Source organism: Amphiprion ocellaris, chromosome 7 (assembly GCF_022539595.1).
Source record: "Amphiprion ocellaris isolate individual 3 ecotype Okinawa chromosome 7, ASM2253959v1, whole genome shotgun sequence".
In the NCBI taxonomy this organism is placed as follows: domain Eukaryota; kingdom Metazoa; phylum Chordata; class Actinopteri; family Pomacentridae; genus Amphiprion; species Amphiprion ocellaris.
This window is the reverse complement of record NC_072772.1, coordinates 6932875-6951788: the sequence shown is the minus strand read 5'-3', so window position 1 is coordinate 6951788 and position 18914 is coordinate 6932875. Positions and strand designations below refer to the sequence as shown.

Genomic DNA, 18914 nt, shown 5'->3' with positions numbered 1-18914 from the left:
AAGGTTACGTCTGACACAAGTGAGAAATTTGCCTAAATCCCACTTGGCCTTTTTTTAATTAGACAGGAAGACCAAGAAAAGGCTTTGCGTTTTACTCTGACAAAGACAAATATTACACATTTGCACCTATGCACACAAACTCCACCCACTCTCTACAAATCCAAAATCTCATTATTCTGAGTCAACAATGTGTTTTTTTTCCAAAGAAGCAGGAAGAGAGTTTAAAGCCAGCTGCCTTCTATCTATTCAAGGAGGAGCTTTTAGATTACAAAGCGCTATAATAAGAAACTACTTTGACTTCTGCCAGCATCACTTTTACTACCGACACTGCAGTCTTGTACATCAAGATCATTAGTAGCAGCATCATTACTGTTATCAAAGTCATTGCAGAACCTCCCCTGCATTATTATGTGCCCATTACTCTTCAACCTTTGTATGCATTCCTGTGTACAGATCATTAAGGCATCTCTTCCACTAGACTGACGCTGATTACAGTTTAGTCATGGGAGTAAAAGAGAGACTGTGAAACATCAGAAACAGTAGTCATCCCAAGAAGCTCAAAGTAATGGAGAATTGTCAATTATTTGATGACATGAGCCTACAATCATCACTGAAGAAAAAAGAACAATCAGCCTAAGGCATGCTGCATAAACGAGCAGGTTATAATGGAAACGTGAAGCAATGCCACAAAGCAAAGAAGCGCTGCTTTCTATTATATCTGTAATGAAACAATGCAGTGAGCTGAACTAGCAAGTCTTGCTCTCCAACTGTGCCCATCAAAGGTGGAAAAAATGCTCTGTGAACATTTGAGGCCTACTGTTTTGTTGAACTGAGAATTCCTGCACTGCAGATCTAGTTAAATTTCAGAGCTTACTGTTTTGTTTTTTTTTTAGCTTACTGACAGCTGCACCAATCACCTCACTAATGAAAGCGCTACACTGAGGCACGCTGCCTGTGAATGTGGGAACGGTGCGTATGTAACGCGTGTGACTTCTGTGCATACATTTTTTGCGTTTGTGTCGTGTCTTTTTACACACCAAGCGTACAAAAAAATGCACAACATGTGGAGCCTCCCTGCAGGTCTGAAGACTCAGCCACACAGACCGTATTCTGGGGAAGAGTTACAGAGCCACAGCTACTCCTGCATCCACTGCCATCGATAGTAAGGGTTAGCTAGATTAATGTCCATCCTGGTGTGCGCCATGCCTTTGGGCACTACTCCACCTCCACTCCTGCCTCCTCAGCCATAGCTGAAAAATATTCATGAATTGGCCACGCTCTATTAGGCTGTCACTGGTTTAGGTGATTAATGAGGCTGGCACATGTGGACAACCGACCAACTGACTGTGAAGGAGGAGGGTGAGGCTGGTGGAGCTGGAGTCAAAATCAAAAGAGCTTCAGCTGATGCTGTTGTTAAACACGCACATACCAAAATACTAACGCACACATGCACACAAATCCAGGCATCCTGCCATTTGCTGCATTTTCTATTGACTGAGTGAGGGCCACGTAGGAGTGCAATCAATACAACTTGGTCATTTCCTGGATCATCTCCCGCTTGTTGCTGATGTATAATTCCAGCGTGGTAACCTCCTCCCCTTCCCTCACCCCAGTTGCCACACTTCACCTCTCACACATCTGCCAAATATCACCCTCTCCCTCCCTCTCTCTCTGACTCCCCCTGGTCTCTTCTATCTCACTCTCATCTCCCCTCATTTCACTTCTTTTCATTTCAATTCATTTCCTTTCCAGGCCTCTGTTAGCCCACTGACACAGAGTAGCAACCTCCCCACCAACCCGGACACCCGCACACAACCACAGGGAATATGAAATTTAATGTTAAAATTAGTTTCTTTTCTCCAAACTCGCCAATATTAAAGTCTGACGGTGCCTAAAAGGTTCTCTTGTTATCACAGTCCTCGGCAGAGCTGTATTAATCAACTCTCTGGGGAATAAATGTCACAGAAACAGGATCTTAGCTCTGAAATGGAAATATGACTAAACAGGTACAAGAACACCTTGAAGGAAAAACAACTAAGGACATATTTTTTGACACCTTAACTTATAACAGCTGATTTGCTTGAGGGTAAAGTACAGTTAGAAAAACAGAAATTTATTTTACTAAGTTTAATTTCTGCTTCCCAGCAACATTTTGCAATTTCTTCATAATCAAATACTGTCCTGGGCAAACTGTCCAAAAAATAACTGTTGAACAAAAAGATATCCTTGCATTTGCATTAAAATAACTGCCTTTGCATCAAAAGCTGTAAAGGCACACATGTTTGGATTGGAGACGCAAAACATGGTTCTTTGAGGGAAAAATAGAATCTTACAGATTATGAATGAAAAGAGACTCCGAAGTAAAGACCAAAAGACTGCCAAAAAGGGGAGATGAAAAGCAGAAGAACTGAGAACTGAGATAGGCGGGGTGGGCGGTTCACAGTGGCTCATTGCCATCTCTAGCTGTCTGACACATGGTTGATGTCTCAAGCCTATTTCCTTTCTTCAAAGCCTCGTGCTGATTAGGAAAAAAGGTTACCTGGTGCCACTCAGGGTCACAGTGCCTTTGACTAGGGAGTTGTAATTACTGTGTGCTGGACTACAAGAGGGTGGGAACAAGTCGTGATTTAATCTTCCTGTCTATTTACGAAAATAACTTCCCTGGAGGAGATTTTCAAGATTTTTTAAGGTCATCCAGTTAAGTATCTTCAGAATCTAACGAGTCTTTGATGGGAAAGTGGTCACATCACTGGTGGTTTCATCTTACATCCTCATGATCTTTTGTTTATCTTAGAGATGTGTTTTGATTAGCAGGCAGTGCACACACAGCTTTGCAGATATTACATTGAGTTTGAAGGTTGAATGCAGATTATACATGACACAGCATAATGTGCTCTATCATTATTTTAATTTAAGGATGACAATGATGTTGAAAAAGGGAAAGAATCTGCAGTAAATATAATTTATTTTGGGATGCAGATGTCGGCTGTACTGCTGTGAGGAGGTTGTAGCTGTGGAGTGCAGCAGCTGCTTCAGAGGGAAGCATGTCGCGGGGTGAGACGCTGATAAGCGCCGCATCTGTTTTCAGAACACAGTCGGCATGCGTGCAAGAAGCCTACGTGCGCTAACACGTGTTAAAAGGTAGCAGACATTAAACAAAAATGTCTGCACTTTGTTGGCAGATGTCGGGAAGACAGCATGTGAGCATTCTCCACAGGTGAGGATGACTGTGTGTTTTGTTGTGAGGGTGTGAAGGCTGTACTCACATTCAGCCTGGGCGCAGATGAGGCAGGACGTGGTGCTGTTGAAGAAGGTGAGAAGGCCGGCCACAGCCAGGCTGATGTCCGTGTTTGTTGGTCTCAAGTCCAGAGTGGTGAACCGGGGGAACTGAACCTTTAGAATGTCCTCTGGAGCCACCTTGACATAGGGCACCTGCACAGAGATGTTGATGTCAGGCTATCTGTTGGAATTTTATCATTTGCTGTTTGTAGTTGGAGTTTGACCTTTAGCAATCATGTTCATGTTTAAAATGCAGCAGATGTCTGCAGACAGGACAACCGTGAAAGGAGATAAAAACAAGAAAATGTGTGTGTGAACTGCAGGACAAAAATAGCGAGATGCCAGCAGACAGTCAAAAGAAAGAATAGCTCTGAGGAAATCAGCTTAATCTGTTGTGATAAATTGCAAGCAAGGATAACCCAGGGGTCTGTGGCAATGTGCATGTTCACAATACGCACATTTTTCAGAGACTGAGGCGCTGAAGCTCATGCTAAGTACAAGTCTGGATGTAAAAACTTATTTTTGTTCCACCCACACAAACAAGCCCTTGTTAGAGAAATCTTCAGTGTAACTCCCTCTTACCGACAGTTAAAAAACATTTGTTTACCCGGCTCACTGTGGAGCTGCTCAGCTATGCGCTTTTAGGTGGCACTTTAATACAATAAACACACACACACATTCACAGATATAAAACATCACAGCATTTTTGACCAAACATTTGAGGAAATGCAATGATTTTCTGGGGATAAGTACTTGTGCTGTTAGAAGGTTATTACACAGGGAAAAAAACTAAGAAGTCATTAATAGTATATTGAATAATTTAATGTTATTTCCACTCAGCTAGAGTTAGTAACACCTTTGAGGAACCAATACAGACCATCGGTATTTGCACAGTCACATATTAATTTTGCTTTGGCTTAGCACTCACGAACAACGTGGAATGAAAGAGTGACAATGAAATTAAAGTGCTTAAATTTGAGTATCGGTTATAGTCTTTTTTGTTAAAATTTTTTTTAAAAAGTCTCCAAATTTAGGAAACTGAAAGCAGCAACAGCAAATACGAAAGCAGCAAATACAAGTGTAGGAAGGTGAAGTGAGCGTCTATAACCATGACTGTACTGAATGTTGTTACTATGTTGGAGTATTAACCATAATCATTGGTGCTGCAATATTAATGGCAGACAGCACTGTAAATATCAAGACCACACCTTCACATGATAAATAATACACTTAAAATGAAGAATAATTCCGTTTAAGTATTAATGTAAACTGGAACCGTTCCATATTGCAGTACATTAAAGAGCATAAACATATGTACTCAGGTGCATGTGATTCACTAGCAGTCAGAACAAAGATCAGTCATGAGGAGCGGGCATAAGAAAGCCAGTCAAGCTTTCATTAAAGATCGATAAATATACAATTCCTCCATCCCACTCTCATTGTGAGTCAATGCAATACAATCAGGGAGATTGACTGTCGTGTTTTCGCAATGCCGATTTGCTGTAGCTGTACAAACGTCTGCATTCCCTGGATGCCCCTAATGAATTTATCAAACCACCCCCACTATCAGGTATGTTTAGTACTGGCTGATCTCCGCTGTCAGGAGGGAGGTTAAGTACACTGCAGCAAACCTTGCAGCCTTCAGCGCTCCCCGAGCACAGCAACAAATCTGGAGACTGGAGCTACCTGCAAATCTGCTGAACTTCAGGAAAATCATAAATTACATTGCACCCCAATTCAAACCCTACTCCCATCTGTTTCCCTCCGATGAAATCCAGCTCTGCTTCAGGTCTCTGTGCGATGATGTGAATGGAGCCATGCTGCCATGGCTTACAGTGAGGCCTGGGAGGAAATAAGGGGAAGAGGCAGAGTGCGAATGAGTGTGGCAGGTGTCTGGTTGGTCAGCTGGCTAGGCATTGCAGTAGAGCGCAGTGGGGCTTGAAGGGGATGCGGGAGGACATGCTGGGTCCGAAGGGAGGAAAAGGAAGGGGAGCCTCTTCATCATGGCAGATTGCCTGTCTGTGTGGTTCCCAGTGCCCATACATTGCTTTCCCCCCGCACCCGTATCCCCTCGATTGGTTTTCCATCCCTGCCCATCAGGGTGTAATGGAGTCCCGGGGTGTCTGGATGGATGGAGATGCGGCCACTGCTGACAGCCCTTGCTGTAACGCCATTCGTTCCTCCCAAGGAGTTCTAAAATCTGTGTAATAGCCGTACACCACACTGGGGAAATGTGCCCCTATTCAGGTGTGTCCTTCATCTTCCCTGTTGCATTAGTACAATTTCTCGCTACCCCTTTCTCATTTCTGCCCCTTTCCCAGATTCCCAGGATTGTTTACTCTTTTTTCCACCTGTCCCCCTTTCTCATCCAGTTTTGCCTTCTTTTCGAGCACTGTGAACTGGCACTACCCGCCCTTTTTCACTCAGGAACCTGACACGCTTGGATGGGCTGTATCTGAGGCAGCGGGGGTTCAGAAAACTGCTTACACAAACACACACATATTCACACACAGACACACACACACATACACACACAGATACATACATTTTGTCCTTTTCAATTGAACTGGCCCACTGGACCCCACACAGCTAGAAACGCAGGCCTCTCAGGGGCTTGGGGTGTTGATTCATCATCAAATTCCTCAGCATGCAGTCTTGAGTCACACAGAAAACCTCCGACTACATATTATAATCATTTTAACAAATTAAATGTAATCAACATGCATTTGTTTACTAGTGAAAATTCACTCAGTCATGTATAAATAATGTACAGTAACAATAATTGTGACTGTATTTGCCAGGGCAGCTCAGGGCTATAAATGACTTACAGCAGGGCAAGAAAGGACATTATCTGTATATCATCCCACCGGCTACAGCAACATGATTAATTGGTTGTTAAACAGTAGCAGTCACTATTCACTTTGTGTGACAAAGTGTTTAGTATCAAGACTAGAGTTAAAACAGGGGTACTCCCAGCAAAGAAAATCAATCTCCACATTACTAACAGCAAGTTGTCAGCCACATCAAAGTCGCTTGCCAGACTTCTTATCTCCAACCAACAGCTAGTATCAGTCACTCTGCTGGTCGATTAATCCCAAAAATAGAAACAGAAACATCTTTCTTACACGTGTCTCTGCGAGGTACAGCATCAAAGGCTCACTAAACCTAACAGCTGCATAAGTTTCAGTTAAGCCTGCCAGAAACTCACCAGCAATTCTGAGGATTCATCTACGCCGAGTCAATTTCGTGCCAAACTGGCGCATCTCACCTTTCATGATTGTTCTGCAATTAACAGCAATCTTTGTGCAAATTTGTGGTAATGGTTAAAAGTTGCATGATGGCACGACAGTGTGGAACGTGGAAAGTGTTGCTAATCTACAGATAATTATCACCAACTCAGCAATACATAGCCTTTGGTTTTTACTGCATTAATTTTTGTTTATTCTCACAGCTTTCATTAACCATATTTACAGCTGCAGGAGTCAGTATTTTGTCCATTTTTAAGCAAGCACACACTACCTGCTTAGCTGGTGAATGTAATATAACACCTGTCTATAGAGACACTATGTAGGTACTATGTTTAGAGCTCAGTTCCTTTACCCCCAAATCACCAAAAACAACAAAAACAAAAAGCTAGTGCTGCTTTAATCCTCTAAATCTTTTTTTAAAAAATGGCTGCAGGGTAGATATATATGCTTTTCTGTCAACAAAATTACACCTTTTATCAGAGCAACAACTTGTAAAGACAGAAAAAAATCCTCATATTTTTAACTTTCTGATTGTCTTTCAACTTATCATGTCTGAATTTTCTTAACATTTTATTTGTAACTATATTTTATTTACAGCTTGTACTTTACATTGTACATTGAAATGATACAGTGTTACAGTGTTGTGTTTCTGTTTTTAAACAGTAGCCTCCCCTAACATCTACCCTGACTACCCAGCAATCCCCTCGTTGTAGAAAAAGGAAAACAACATACAGCAGCAACATATTTAGGAATGTTTCTGATTGAGAAATTAAACTTAAAAAAAAAAAAAAAATACAGGTTGCCAAATCATTAGGGAAAGAAACCAACCAAGGAAATGGAACAAGGGTGGAAAACAAACACAAAAAAACTGAACAAGAACAAAAAAAAAAGAAACAAAACAAGAGCAGAAAATCAAATGCATTTAAAACAAGGAAAACAAAAAGAGAAAAAAGGAACTAATAATACACATAGTACAAATAGTCAGCATGTAAACATGATTATATGTACTGCGCTTTAGCCAACTTAACCAAATTTAAGCTGGAAATTGTGATATTTCATCAAAAATACTTTTTCCCACAATTATTCATTTCAAAATTTGACAAATGATAAACCAATTTTACTAACTAGATTCTGTTAAAATTAAAAATTCAATGCTTCTTAATGTAACTGACAAGCTTCAACAGACTCAGCTGTGACCAACATTTACAAGATAAAAATTTAAAAACTCTTCAGGTAAATTGCAGGCTGTATATGGGAACAAATGAAAAAATGGAAGTAGTTAAATATCTATAGTATGTAGAGCCACCCTTTTTATGATTTATCAAGACTTGTACACGCTAATTCCATTTTCTTTTTCTCTTTGTAAAATAAAAAAAAATATATTATACTGTACAGAAGACATTTTTGAGTTCTCTCTACTTCCAGACATTGGGTGTGCTGTTTTCATAGAGGCACAGGTCTATATACTTTAGTAAAAAATTTTTAAAAATTTCTGTCTAAATTTTTATGCATTCTCATAATTAACTACAGGCATTACTTCAATTAACATATTTCTGTATTTTGTCCAAAATTCAGTTGTTGTACAGTTAAGATTCATGGCTGTATTACTTTCAAAAACAAAGGGACTACTTTGCTGTCACTTGCAAGTTACAGTATTATTTTTTTTCACAAAGAAAATTTGGCAATGTCTATTGTTTTGGCAAAGGAACAAAAAAAAGTCAAAGTCATGTAAACAACTTGTACATTCTAGTAAACAAGCTGTACATCAAAATTAGATGGAGGCATCTTTTGAGAGCATCTGCTCAGGGCCACGCCACTACTGACGTGGGAGTGAAAATAATTACATACATTTGAAAATTGGGAAGGGAAAACAAAATTAAGTGGCAAACAATAAAGCCCAAGGTAACCGCTCCACTTCTAATAATTTGGTGGGTTCACTGTAAATAGAGCTAAATACCACAGTGGAGAAAGACAGGCGTGTGTCAGGGGAATGAAGGGCGGGTGAGGAGGGGGAGTCGGTTGGTGTTTAAGTGAAAGACAGAAAAAGGGAGAGAATGGAAAGACAGATAGGAGGAAACTGACAGTCTGACTGACAGAAGAAGAGAGCAATGAAGTGAGTGACAGAGGAGAGGCCGAGACAGGGGAAAGTGCACATGGGAGAGGAAAACACAAGCAGACGTAATGGACGTAAGCAGGGAGTGAGGAATAGCAAAGGGGTAGCGATCGGCAATCATTAAATGGTGCCACTGAATTTAGCAGTGTGAAATTTGATTCTGTTGTCAAAGGCAATCTGCTTGATGTTCTCCCCTTTATTGGTTCATTTCTCAAGACATACAGTTTCAGGGAATTCAATAACAACATCAGCATTTAGCATTTCATTTGTTATTGTTTGGTCTCAGTAGGCTACAAATACATTCCAAGTTAAAGCAGAGTATAGTGGCTCTCATTTATTATTTACAAGATGCAGCATTGATGTGCTGTTAGAAGCTGTTTATGCTGTATTCACTATGTAACATGAACAGCTGAGTATTGCACCTCAATACTTTTTGTTAACTGAAATGTCTCCAGCACTAAGTATCAAAAACACAGTCGAGTGTGCAAAATTTCCAAAGATTCTTAGTATTCAAACTAAAAACAGAGGTAGCAGTTATGCAGTGAAACAACATCGAGCATGTTCAGTTTGAAGACTTCTCACTGGAAAGTTGTCAAGTCAGCAACCATTATCATCTTTTATTGCTACTATAGTAAAACTATTTAATGTATGTCAAAAAATATAAAGTAATCCAACAGGAATGCCACTGGCCAACACAGCCCTCTGCACCAGTAATTTATTGTGTAAACCTCAGTATTATTTACACTGATGAGATAGTTTGTCATTCTAATTAGACTTTTCCTAGTGAAACTCCCTGAACCCCAAGCATTTTCTGGGTGTTTTTTGCTTTTACTTCTGTCACATTTATACTCAGTGTGGACTCATTTTTCACTGCGAGATTAAGTCCTGTGCCTCTATAGAAACAGCACAACCGTGGCTAGAAGGAGAGAGAACTCAAAAATGTTTTCTGTGTAATATGACACAGTTATAATGCCATAAATCCTAAAAAAAAAAGAATGAAAAAAGGAAAACAAAAGGCAAATTTGTGTCATCAGTTGTGTCGAAAAAAGGTGGCTTTACATACACAATATTTTAGAACTTTAATTTTAAATTTGCTTCTATACTGCTGCTGTATTAAGTGTAAACACAGCCTGCAGCTCAGCTGAAAAGTACCTGAATTTTTGACTAATAACTTTTCCGCTGTTTATAGGGGAGTAAGTTTTTTGTAAATTTAAATTAGAGATGTAAAGCGGTTTCAAAGAAATATCACTTTTTTAAATTTCATTAGGTTTTCCACTGTAACATGTCACAGATGAGTAGCTCAAGGACTGATGGTATCCTGAATTTTTTCTGTTTTCATAGTTTCTGGCTCTGATAAATTGTCTCTTTTTTCAAGTTTCTTTGTTTTTTTTTTAAAGACAACATGTCTTTCAATCCTGCTGAAAGGTTTTAGAGCTCAGAGGTGTATAAGAATAACCTGCAACATTGTGGGCTGCACACAAACGTACTGTTATTTAGTTAAGTAGAAAGAAATCTGTCTGGCAGGTTTTGTAAAGGGCAGTGTTTTGGCATGAAAGCCCAGGCAGGATATTGGCACCAGTCTTAACGAGTTTCAAGCAATCCCAAGCCTTAGTAATGATGAGCCAAAAGAGGCCATCAGTTTCACAACAAGGTGCACAAAGTTGTACCTTTTTGTACGGCCCAACCACTGGAGGTACCACTGCTTTTTTTTTTTTTTTTTTTTTTTGTGTGTGACACAGAAGCTGCTCAAAGAATCTGCTCACTCTAGCTTGGATGTGTGCTCTTGTCCGTAAATTTGTGTATATGTGTGTGTGTGTTTCCTGCAGTGTGACAGAAAGGCTGGCAGGTCTGCAGACAGAGGTTTGACAGGCGTTTAATGAGGAAGCTCTCACAGGACACAGGCTTTGCACAAGTAACACACACACACACACACACACACACACACACACACACACACACACACACACACACACACACATGCACACAGTGAGCAGTGGAAAAGGAGGCACCTTTATTTGGCAGCAAAAAATACCTCAAACCAATTACAATGTGCTTACAATATACTGGCTTTAATTACACTGAGACTGCACTCTGATCTGCTCAGATTAGCTATTAAACAAGGAATAAAATGAACCGGCACATTCTCAAACTGCCAAGCCAGTGATGCGCTGTTGGCTGTTTGTTACAAATTGCTTTGTAGAAGCTTAGCAATAGATAACCCCTCTTCAACAGAAAATTCTAGGTTACATTCGAGGAGGGTAGTTTCACATCTGACCAGGTATTAGTGAGGAGGCCGATGCTCTGAGCTGGAGCGAAGGTGAAGGCTAATTTCCCTTTCGTCCAGTCCAACAAGCTCCAGGTTGCCTCGGTTTTTGAGCTGACAAGTGGGTAAGTCATTCTGCTACCTGTCCACTGCGAACCTAACAGGAGCCTGATGGGAGGGGGGCTCCAGGTGAGGGGAGGTGAAGAGGAGGTGGATGTGTAGCGGCGCCATATGGAGAACAGAGACATAATCAGCGACTACATCTGCTGGCTGGGACTCAGAGGGGCCACAGAACAAAAATCTGTTTAATAAAGTATCACTGCACTTATGGGCCTTGGAACGGAAGTTAACATGTAAGGCAATTTATCAGGGATGTTTGAAGTGACTGATTTACATTAACACACGTTGACCTGGCCATCAATTAGTATACAACACATGCTTGGCAGAAAGACCCAACTGTCCTTGAAAACACTTAACACTTCGGCCAAGTGGACAGCAGCCACTCAGTCTCAGTGAGCTGAATACAAGGTTTTGTGCAGCCAGAGGGAGAACAGTTCGCTTACTGTCAAAAAGTGGACATAGCTAATCAGTTTGGAGATCATGAGTTGCAGAAAACCAGCCAATAGCAGGACAGAGAGTCTGACGCCTGGCTTGATGTGGCCTATTGCAAGCCAGAGAATTATGTTGGCCACTGAGCATTAGAGAACAGATGCTGTTGGAGACATTGTCCATCAGTCAGCAAGTGTGATGCCAAGGCTGGAACACCAAAGTGGAGTTGGCACAGATGATGTTGCAGGGTGGCAGGAGATGGAGGAGGGCAGGTGGTAGTCTATTATGGCTACCTGATCCCCTTTCAAACCAAAAGGTTTATACCGGATTTGGGAGGCCAGCTGTTGGCATTCAGAAAAAGGCAAATAAAAATCTCGGGGGAAAGAAAACGGAGATGAGACGCTGGAGATAAGCGAGGGAGAGTGTCAATGCCGCCCTCCCAACAATCTCCATCCCCGACCGCCAGCTCATCCCAGGCTCAGCCCATGCAGCCAGATCTCTATTTGTGGTAGTAATGAGCCTGCATCAGGTCCCTGCGGTCAGAGCAGAAACAGACCAGTGATAAAGATGAAGTGGGCTGCAGATCCCATGGTGCCTTTTAGGGAGTGGAACATTGACCACGAGATCTCTATCTCATTGATCAGCCAGTTCAGACAGAAAAAAAGTTCCTCTTCTCTAGAGAGGCCCGTTCCTCACTCCACCGCCCTGTTTCAGGGTCAAATTTCTTTGGAGAAATGCTTTTAAACTCCCTGTTTGGCTACCAGCTGTATTGGCTTTATAGTAAGCTGTAGGGATAAAATGAGAAGCACTGATTCGATTTGGGGAGTTGTCTCAAAACACCTACCTCCTGCTTAAATTAAGTAATGTTTTTACCAGCAAATATGATTGTAAATCCCTACTACAAGTCTATCTATATTTATTAAAAACATTTTTGGTATTGTTATATCCAAAACTTGCCATAGGGAGCTTTGATTGGAATTATTTTTTAAAAATTATTTATATTACAGTGGGATTAATTCAGTTCTGGGAATCTGGCCAAATGTTTGATTTACATCACCCAAACACAACACAGCTCAACTTTATACAACAAAATTGGCAAACAGTTGGGCAACAAATCTTCGAGAACCCAGCCTTCGAGCAAAACATAAACATGTTGATTGAGAGACAAAAGACTCTGAATGTTCTTGATGAGTTTCAGTTCACAGAGAGAAAATGGTAGTGCATTAATTCATAGAGCAGCTGGCGGAAAGATGAGCAAAATCAGCTGGGTTGGGTATTGTCTCCTTCCACACAAGACAAAAAAGCTGCTACTTGACACAGCTGACAGAGATGAAGAAACAAAGCTACGATGTAATATGGAGTCCCTCTTCATACGGTTGATGACAACAATCGCATAAATTGAAATCCATTTTGTTCGCTGCTCACCTGGGAGTCACTCTGTTTTTCCTTGCTTTCATCTCAGTGATCAAATCACAAGACTGCTTCCTGACAAGACAGTGGATATGCACATGCGGGCTCTCCTGGTGTGGCCTTGACAAGGCAGATCAATAGTGTTGTGAGAAAAGGGTCAGCAGAGGTGCAGGCAACAGCTGTGCTCTTCTAAATATGATTACAAAGAGACAGAAAAAGCACCTGCGTTTTGTTTGTAAGCAGACTGAAAAGAGGAATCCTATACTGAGTAACAACTCACTTAAAAATCACAATGCACTTTGAGGTATATTACTCTGCAAACGCTCACAGAAAATCTTGACTCATGGCCTCATTATGTATTATTTATAATTGAATAACTAGCTCATTATTAATGCATCTGTGCTATTTTATTCCCAACACTGTCCTGACTGTAGTTTGTGAATATGTTTTGCTTCTATGCATATTTTGATAAGTATATTAAAATTTGTTAAATGTGTAATATACTAACTATACTCTATTATATATATATATATACACACACACACACACACACACACGCACACACACACACACACACACACACACACACACACACATTTAGATACATTTTTACTCACTGTAGGCTCATTTTTCACAGCAATATGAAGTCCTGCACCTGTATGAAAACAGCATTCATGGCTGGAAGAAGCAGGAACTCAAAGATGTCTGATGTATAATATATCCATCCAAAAAGTTCAAAAAGATCCTGTATGCTTTTACAGTTTCTGGCTCTGATAAATGGTCTAATTTTGGTGGTTTTATGAAGCTTCTGAAACGTACTGGCATTTTGGAAGACTCAACGTTAACCTTCAACTTTTACAGCAATGACTGTGGCCCTACCAATAATGCCAGAAATGCCAAAGATAAGATGGATAAATGAGTGTTCCAATATAATTAAACTAATGCAATTAGGTTGTTTATTTCACTGACACTGTATCCTTATAAAAAATGTTGAAACTATATTAAATGGAAAAGTCACTAGAAGGCACTAGAAGTTTATAAACTCTAGTTTGAGGCAAACAGAAAAGCTCTTTATAAGTCCAAGAAGGGAAATAAATGTAAGAGGGATGATGCAGCTCCACTTCTGATAGTTTTTCAGCTGAGCACCTGCCATTAAACCCTTTTAACTTTCATTTTTAAGTCTAATATTTAATTCCTAAAACTTTCCAACACAGAGACAGATGGACACAAATACACACAACTAAAATAGCAACAGACTCTTAATAAAAGTCTTTGTAGGATTTCTTTTTTTGGTGTAGCTTTTAAAAAACACACAGAAGGAAAGTTTGATATTTTCTTTAGATCCTAATGAATCCCAGTGATGATAACAACAGCTGACAGGAGGGAGTAAAAAGAAAAAAGTAAATTCAAATGGATGAAAACTTGAGTCCTGGAACATGAATTGTATTCAGTTTTCAGCTGACTCGAAATATTCTACAGGAATCAAAAGCAAATTTGCCCTAAACTTGGCTGCATTTTGTTTTCTCTGTGCAAATACTCAGCTAAGATTGTCTACAAAAATCCAATTGAGATTCAAGGGGCACCTTACTGTCCCTTACTGCATTGTTATGAATAAGCAAGCTGCAGCTTAACTTTTTCAATTCATCTATACAAACCACAGTTACGTGGCTCCTCCAGCTGGGCGTACTGTATTGAAGAAAATGCTCATCAGCTCTGTTTAATCAGATCAGACTTGTGACTGGTAATGTGTCACTTGCTGCCAAAACAACATTGCTTGCAGCTGGAATAGTTTTACATATAGTGGTTTTAAAGCCCAATTACAGTGGCGAGCTGAACCACAAGCTGACCCCGCCGAGGCAGAACAAGACCGACACAGCAGAACTAATACCACTACGCAGCCAAACATGGAGAGTCATTGTGAGACTGATGGAGGGTGATTAGGGAGAGGCAGACAGACAGGCAGTTGGCTTCTTAATACTATGCCCTTCCTCTCTTTGTGTTAGTTTTCTGTGTTGGATCTTGAGGCTAGTCATCTGTAGCAGCGATCAGACAAAGAGTTAGGTACAAGGGAAATAAAGGGCAGGAAAGCGACAGATGGAGGGGATGAAATGAAAAGATACAAAATAAAAGCAGACAGGAGAGAAAAAGAAAGAGGTGGTAATAAGGACAAGAAAGTGGTGAGAGCCGAGGCTCGCCAAGAGCAGTAATAGCAGATATTAAAGGTGGGACAACGGCAGAGAGGCGAAAATTGGTTAAAACTGTGATACAGTGAAAGGAAAGAAGAAAAATAAAGGAGAAGTGGGACATTGAGTTAGAGGAGAACAGTGTGACTAAAAAACAGCTAAGGACAAAAGTATTGGTAAAAAAAAAATAAAGATTGTTCACAGAGCCTGTGTCAAGATTTTCCTCACTTGGTTTATGAAATAAAAACGGGCTTGGCTTTTCAGCACTGAAAATAAGAACAATCAGGCAACAGATTCTTCTCTCTAGTGTTTGACAGGTCTTGTTGAATTCTCAACTCCTCCATCAAGACCCAACACACCAAATATAAGCTCTCCAACTTTGTGCCAGTGCGATCAGATGAAATAGTTATTTGCTGTGGCAACACAGTGTACCAATCTTCCTGATGCTATAGGCTAGCTAGCGTGGGGGTGTAAGAAGCAGCAGTGGAACCAGGAGATTGACTGATGTGACTGATATCTAAGATTGTCAGTCAACCAAGTCAAAATGATCCTGACAGCTTCAGTAGAGGACAACTGGACTTCTCTTTTTAATTCTTGACAGTTCACCTCTCATATCAGATGCTTCTTCAGTTCTAACTGACTGATGGGGAGGCCCAGATACATGGTGTCACCACCAACTTAACTGGGTTAATGGCCCACCAATGACTCAGGACTCATATGCCTCAAGGTGCGAATGACTGTGAAACGGCCACGTCAGGTATGACTTAAGGCGTTAATGGTGGCGAAACTTTGTGGGGAGAGATCCAAAGACTGCATTACAAGCACCTGATTATTTCATAGAGCAGCTCTTCTGTTTAGAGATGGCTGCTGCAGTAGAACATAGATGGCTTCCTTCACTCCTCTCTCAAACCATCTGACATCATGATATCCAGAATGTGAAAACTGCAGTTCTCAAAGGAGCATTTCTTAACCTTTGGATGTAGGTGGACTGCTGAGTCCTGTCCTGTTGTGTTGTGCCATGACTTGTCTAGCGGTTGTTTAGCCTCTTCTATATATAGCTTTGTGCAGTTCTCAATACAATGAACTGCATGTACAATGCTGCTCAGGTTGTCTTGGGGTGTTTTGTCCCTGGGGTGAACCAGTTGTTGTCTCGTTGTGTTGCTGGATCTAAAGTGCACCATGTTGTGCTCGAAGAAAATCCTTCTAAGGTGTGTACTGAGGGCATGTGAAGAGAATTGAGCAATCTCCATGTGAACTGAGCAAGCATAGTCTGCTGAAGAAACTGTGATGTGGTTAAAATCACTAGAAAAAAAAGCTTAAAAAAAAGTGCACCTTGAAGTAAGATTTCTTTGGGGGTTAAACAATGAAATTGTCTTATATTGCCAGGCTGAGAAAAAACACATGCTGCCTTCATCCATAGTCTAAGCTGGTTGATTAACAGACGAAGAGAATACCTGCAGCAAAATAAAGTTACAGTGACAGCCACAGCTAAGATTAAAAGAAAACTACATAACGCAATGATGTGTAACACTGCATGAAATCTGAGACTAATGACATTATCATCTAATCTGAAATCTAAGGATTTTTTCCATGACGGCAATTTATTCTTCAATTATTTGCAACACAATAAAAAGATGAGGCGTTTTGTTTCACAGTAGCAGTTTATATTATCATAGAAACTACAAGATAATTAAACACCAATATCAATACACGCTTCATTTGACAAATCAGTGATCAGAACATTCTTGTTATCTTGACAGAAATACAAATTAGTTCTATCAAACGGTTGTCACAGTAACACCAAAGCATGGTGACCGAGGTAAAAAGTACCGCCCACTGTGTATTGCAGAGTGGGTACAATACTTAGATAATATTAGTGTGCACCTGTGTGAGAGGAAAGCTAAGCAGAAGTTGGCTGTACATGAACAGGAAATGTGGTTTGCTGGCTTTGCTACTACGACCAACTGTGGTGCAGCATCTGGAAGGGAGACCGTCTAAAGTGAGCAGAGCTACCGTGTAAACGGTCTCTGGCCAGAGAGGATTTGCTGGGTTGGCGAGCTGGCTTATCAAGTGACAAAAAGCAATTCCACACCATGTGTAGGGCTGAGCTGCTGGACAACTCATCCATTTAAATCAGTTTGGCCAGCTCTACACACACCAAACACTAACACAGCGGGAAGACTATCTGGACATGTGAGCGGAAAAATGAATGAACGTACTCAGATTTATGCCCATTATTCACTGAGTGAGTTTCCTGTGAATGCTCCACAATAATGACACAAATGAAGCATTGGACCTGTAAAATCTTCTTCTCCGAAAGCAAGAAGAAAAGGTTTTCAAATTTGTTAAATAACCATTCACGAGCAATCAACTGTGCTGCAGCTTTGTGCGATGGTCCTGTTCAACAATTGCTCCTGTCTGGCCATGTGGAGGAATCCTAGAGCGGAGTTCATTTGCCTACTAATAAGGTAATCTTGAGAAATACGTTTGGCTTCGAACAATCTTGGAAATAAACTTAGTCTCAGAAAAGAAAGGAACAGATTCATTTTTACAGGGACTGAGTGAATGAGATTTCCAGTGTTGCCTCAACACAAGCACTTACAATGCAGCAAAGAACTGTATCACAGGAGGCAGGAGAGAACCAGGCAGAAAATGAGACAGAGAGAGGTTTTGCAACAGAGTGAGGGAAAGATAAAGACACTTTAAAAGCACACCTTATCTCATACTTGAACATCTGCACATAAATGGCATTCAAGTTGCAAGCAATTTTCTGATTATTTAAAACATTCTCTGACACTGAGTGGCTGCATTTAAGTGCATTTGTTAGATTTTATGTGTGCATGTGTGTGTAGGAAAGTATAAATCTCTCATTATTGCCTATTTTCAGGGCTTGAGCTACATAAGTGACCCCCAATCTCCATGCAGCATCCTCTTTGTTTGCCTCAGGTTCACCTCTATATCCAACCTGAGCACTGCCTTAATGAAATGCACTAGTATAATCCCTCTCTATTTCTACAAGTAGATGGCTTTGCAAGCCCGATGCAACCCCTGCCTGGACATCAGACATAGTGTTAATATTCATGATTACTTCCGACATATGTTTGAATCATAAAGGAATAGGTTTCCTCGCTTTAGCAGACACGTGGATACGGCACATTTTATCCTTTATCATAGAGGAAAACAGTTGGGTATAAAAATGAGGAGTGAGAGCAGTTAAACTGAGCTGAAGGTAGCTAAGAACAGTGGCCTACAAACTGAATTCAGGTGGAATAGTGGACATATGAAAAATTAATCAGTGACATTTATTCAGTTTAGTCTGAACGCTTCCTATGGCTAATGGCTAAATGACCTTAATTGAAGGCCTTGTATGAAAATAACAGTGTAAGAGGGGGATTGTAAATGGAGCCTTGGGAAAATCTGAAAGGGGTATAAAAGGTCCTTGAATCTATCCCTTCATGTCTAAGTTACCACTTAAAATGTGGTATAATGTACGTACCATAAATAAGAGTCGGATTTCTTATCTTTGACTTTCCTTCACAAGAAACAAAGTACAGCACAAAAACTGCACAGCACATGTGCATTTTTAGATTTGGCTGCAGCAGCCAGCAGATAAGTACTTGTAAAGCAGCAGGAACCCCTCATCCAAAGCCCCAGTTAATGTTTCTCATTAGTGGATATTAATCTGCCCTTCTTTGAAATTCTGACCCCAAGGTTTGCTTGTCACGTCGCCAAAGATGGAAACAAACTACCACACAGTCAATCCTCTCTCTGCAGCAGCTGTTTTTCTATTAGTCACTATTAGTGTGAAACCCAGATGGGCTCAGTTCCACTCCTGTCTCCACAGTGGAAGTGGCCAATGCAGAAGCAGG

At 40.6% G+C, this 18914-nt stretch overlaps 1 protein-coding gene across 3 annotated transcripts in view; it reads right to left on the bottom strand.

The window, feature by feature from the left end:
• Positions 1-18914, bottom strand: part of grik4 (glutamate receptor, ionotropic, kainate 4) — a 304795-nt gene that overhangs the window by 85504 nt on the left and 200377 nt on the right. For all 3 annotated transcript variants that reach the window (XM_035953556.2, XM_023281819.3, XM_055012535.1), the window contains exon 6: positions 3267-3432. In XM_035953556.2, the coding sequence (XP_035809449.2) occupies positions 3267-3432 (166 nt within the window). The remainder of the gene's footprint in view (positions 1-3266; positions 3433-18914) is intronic.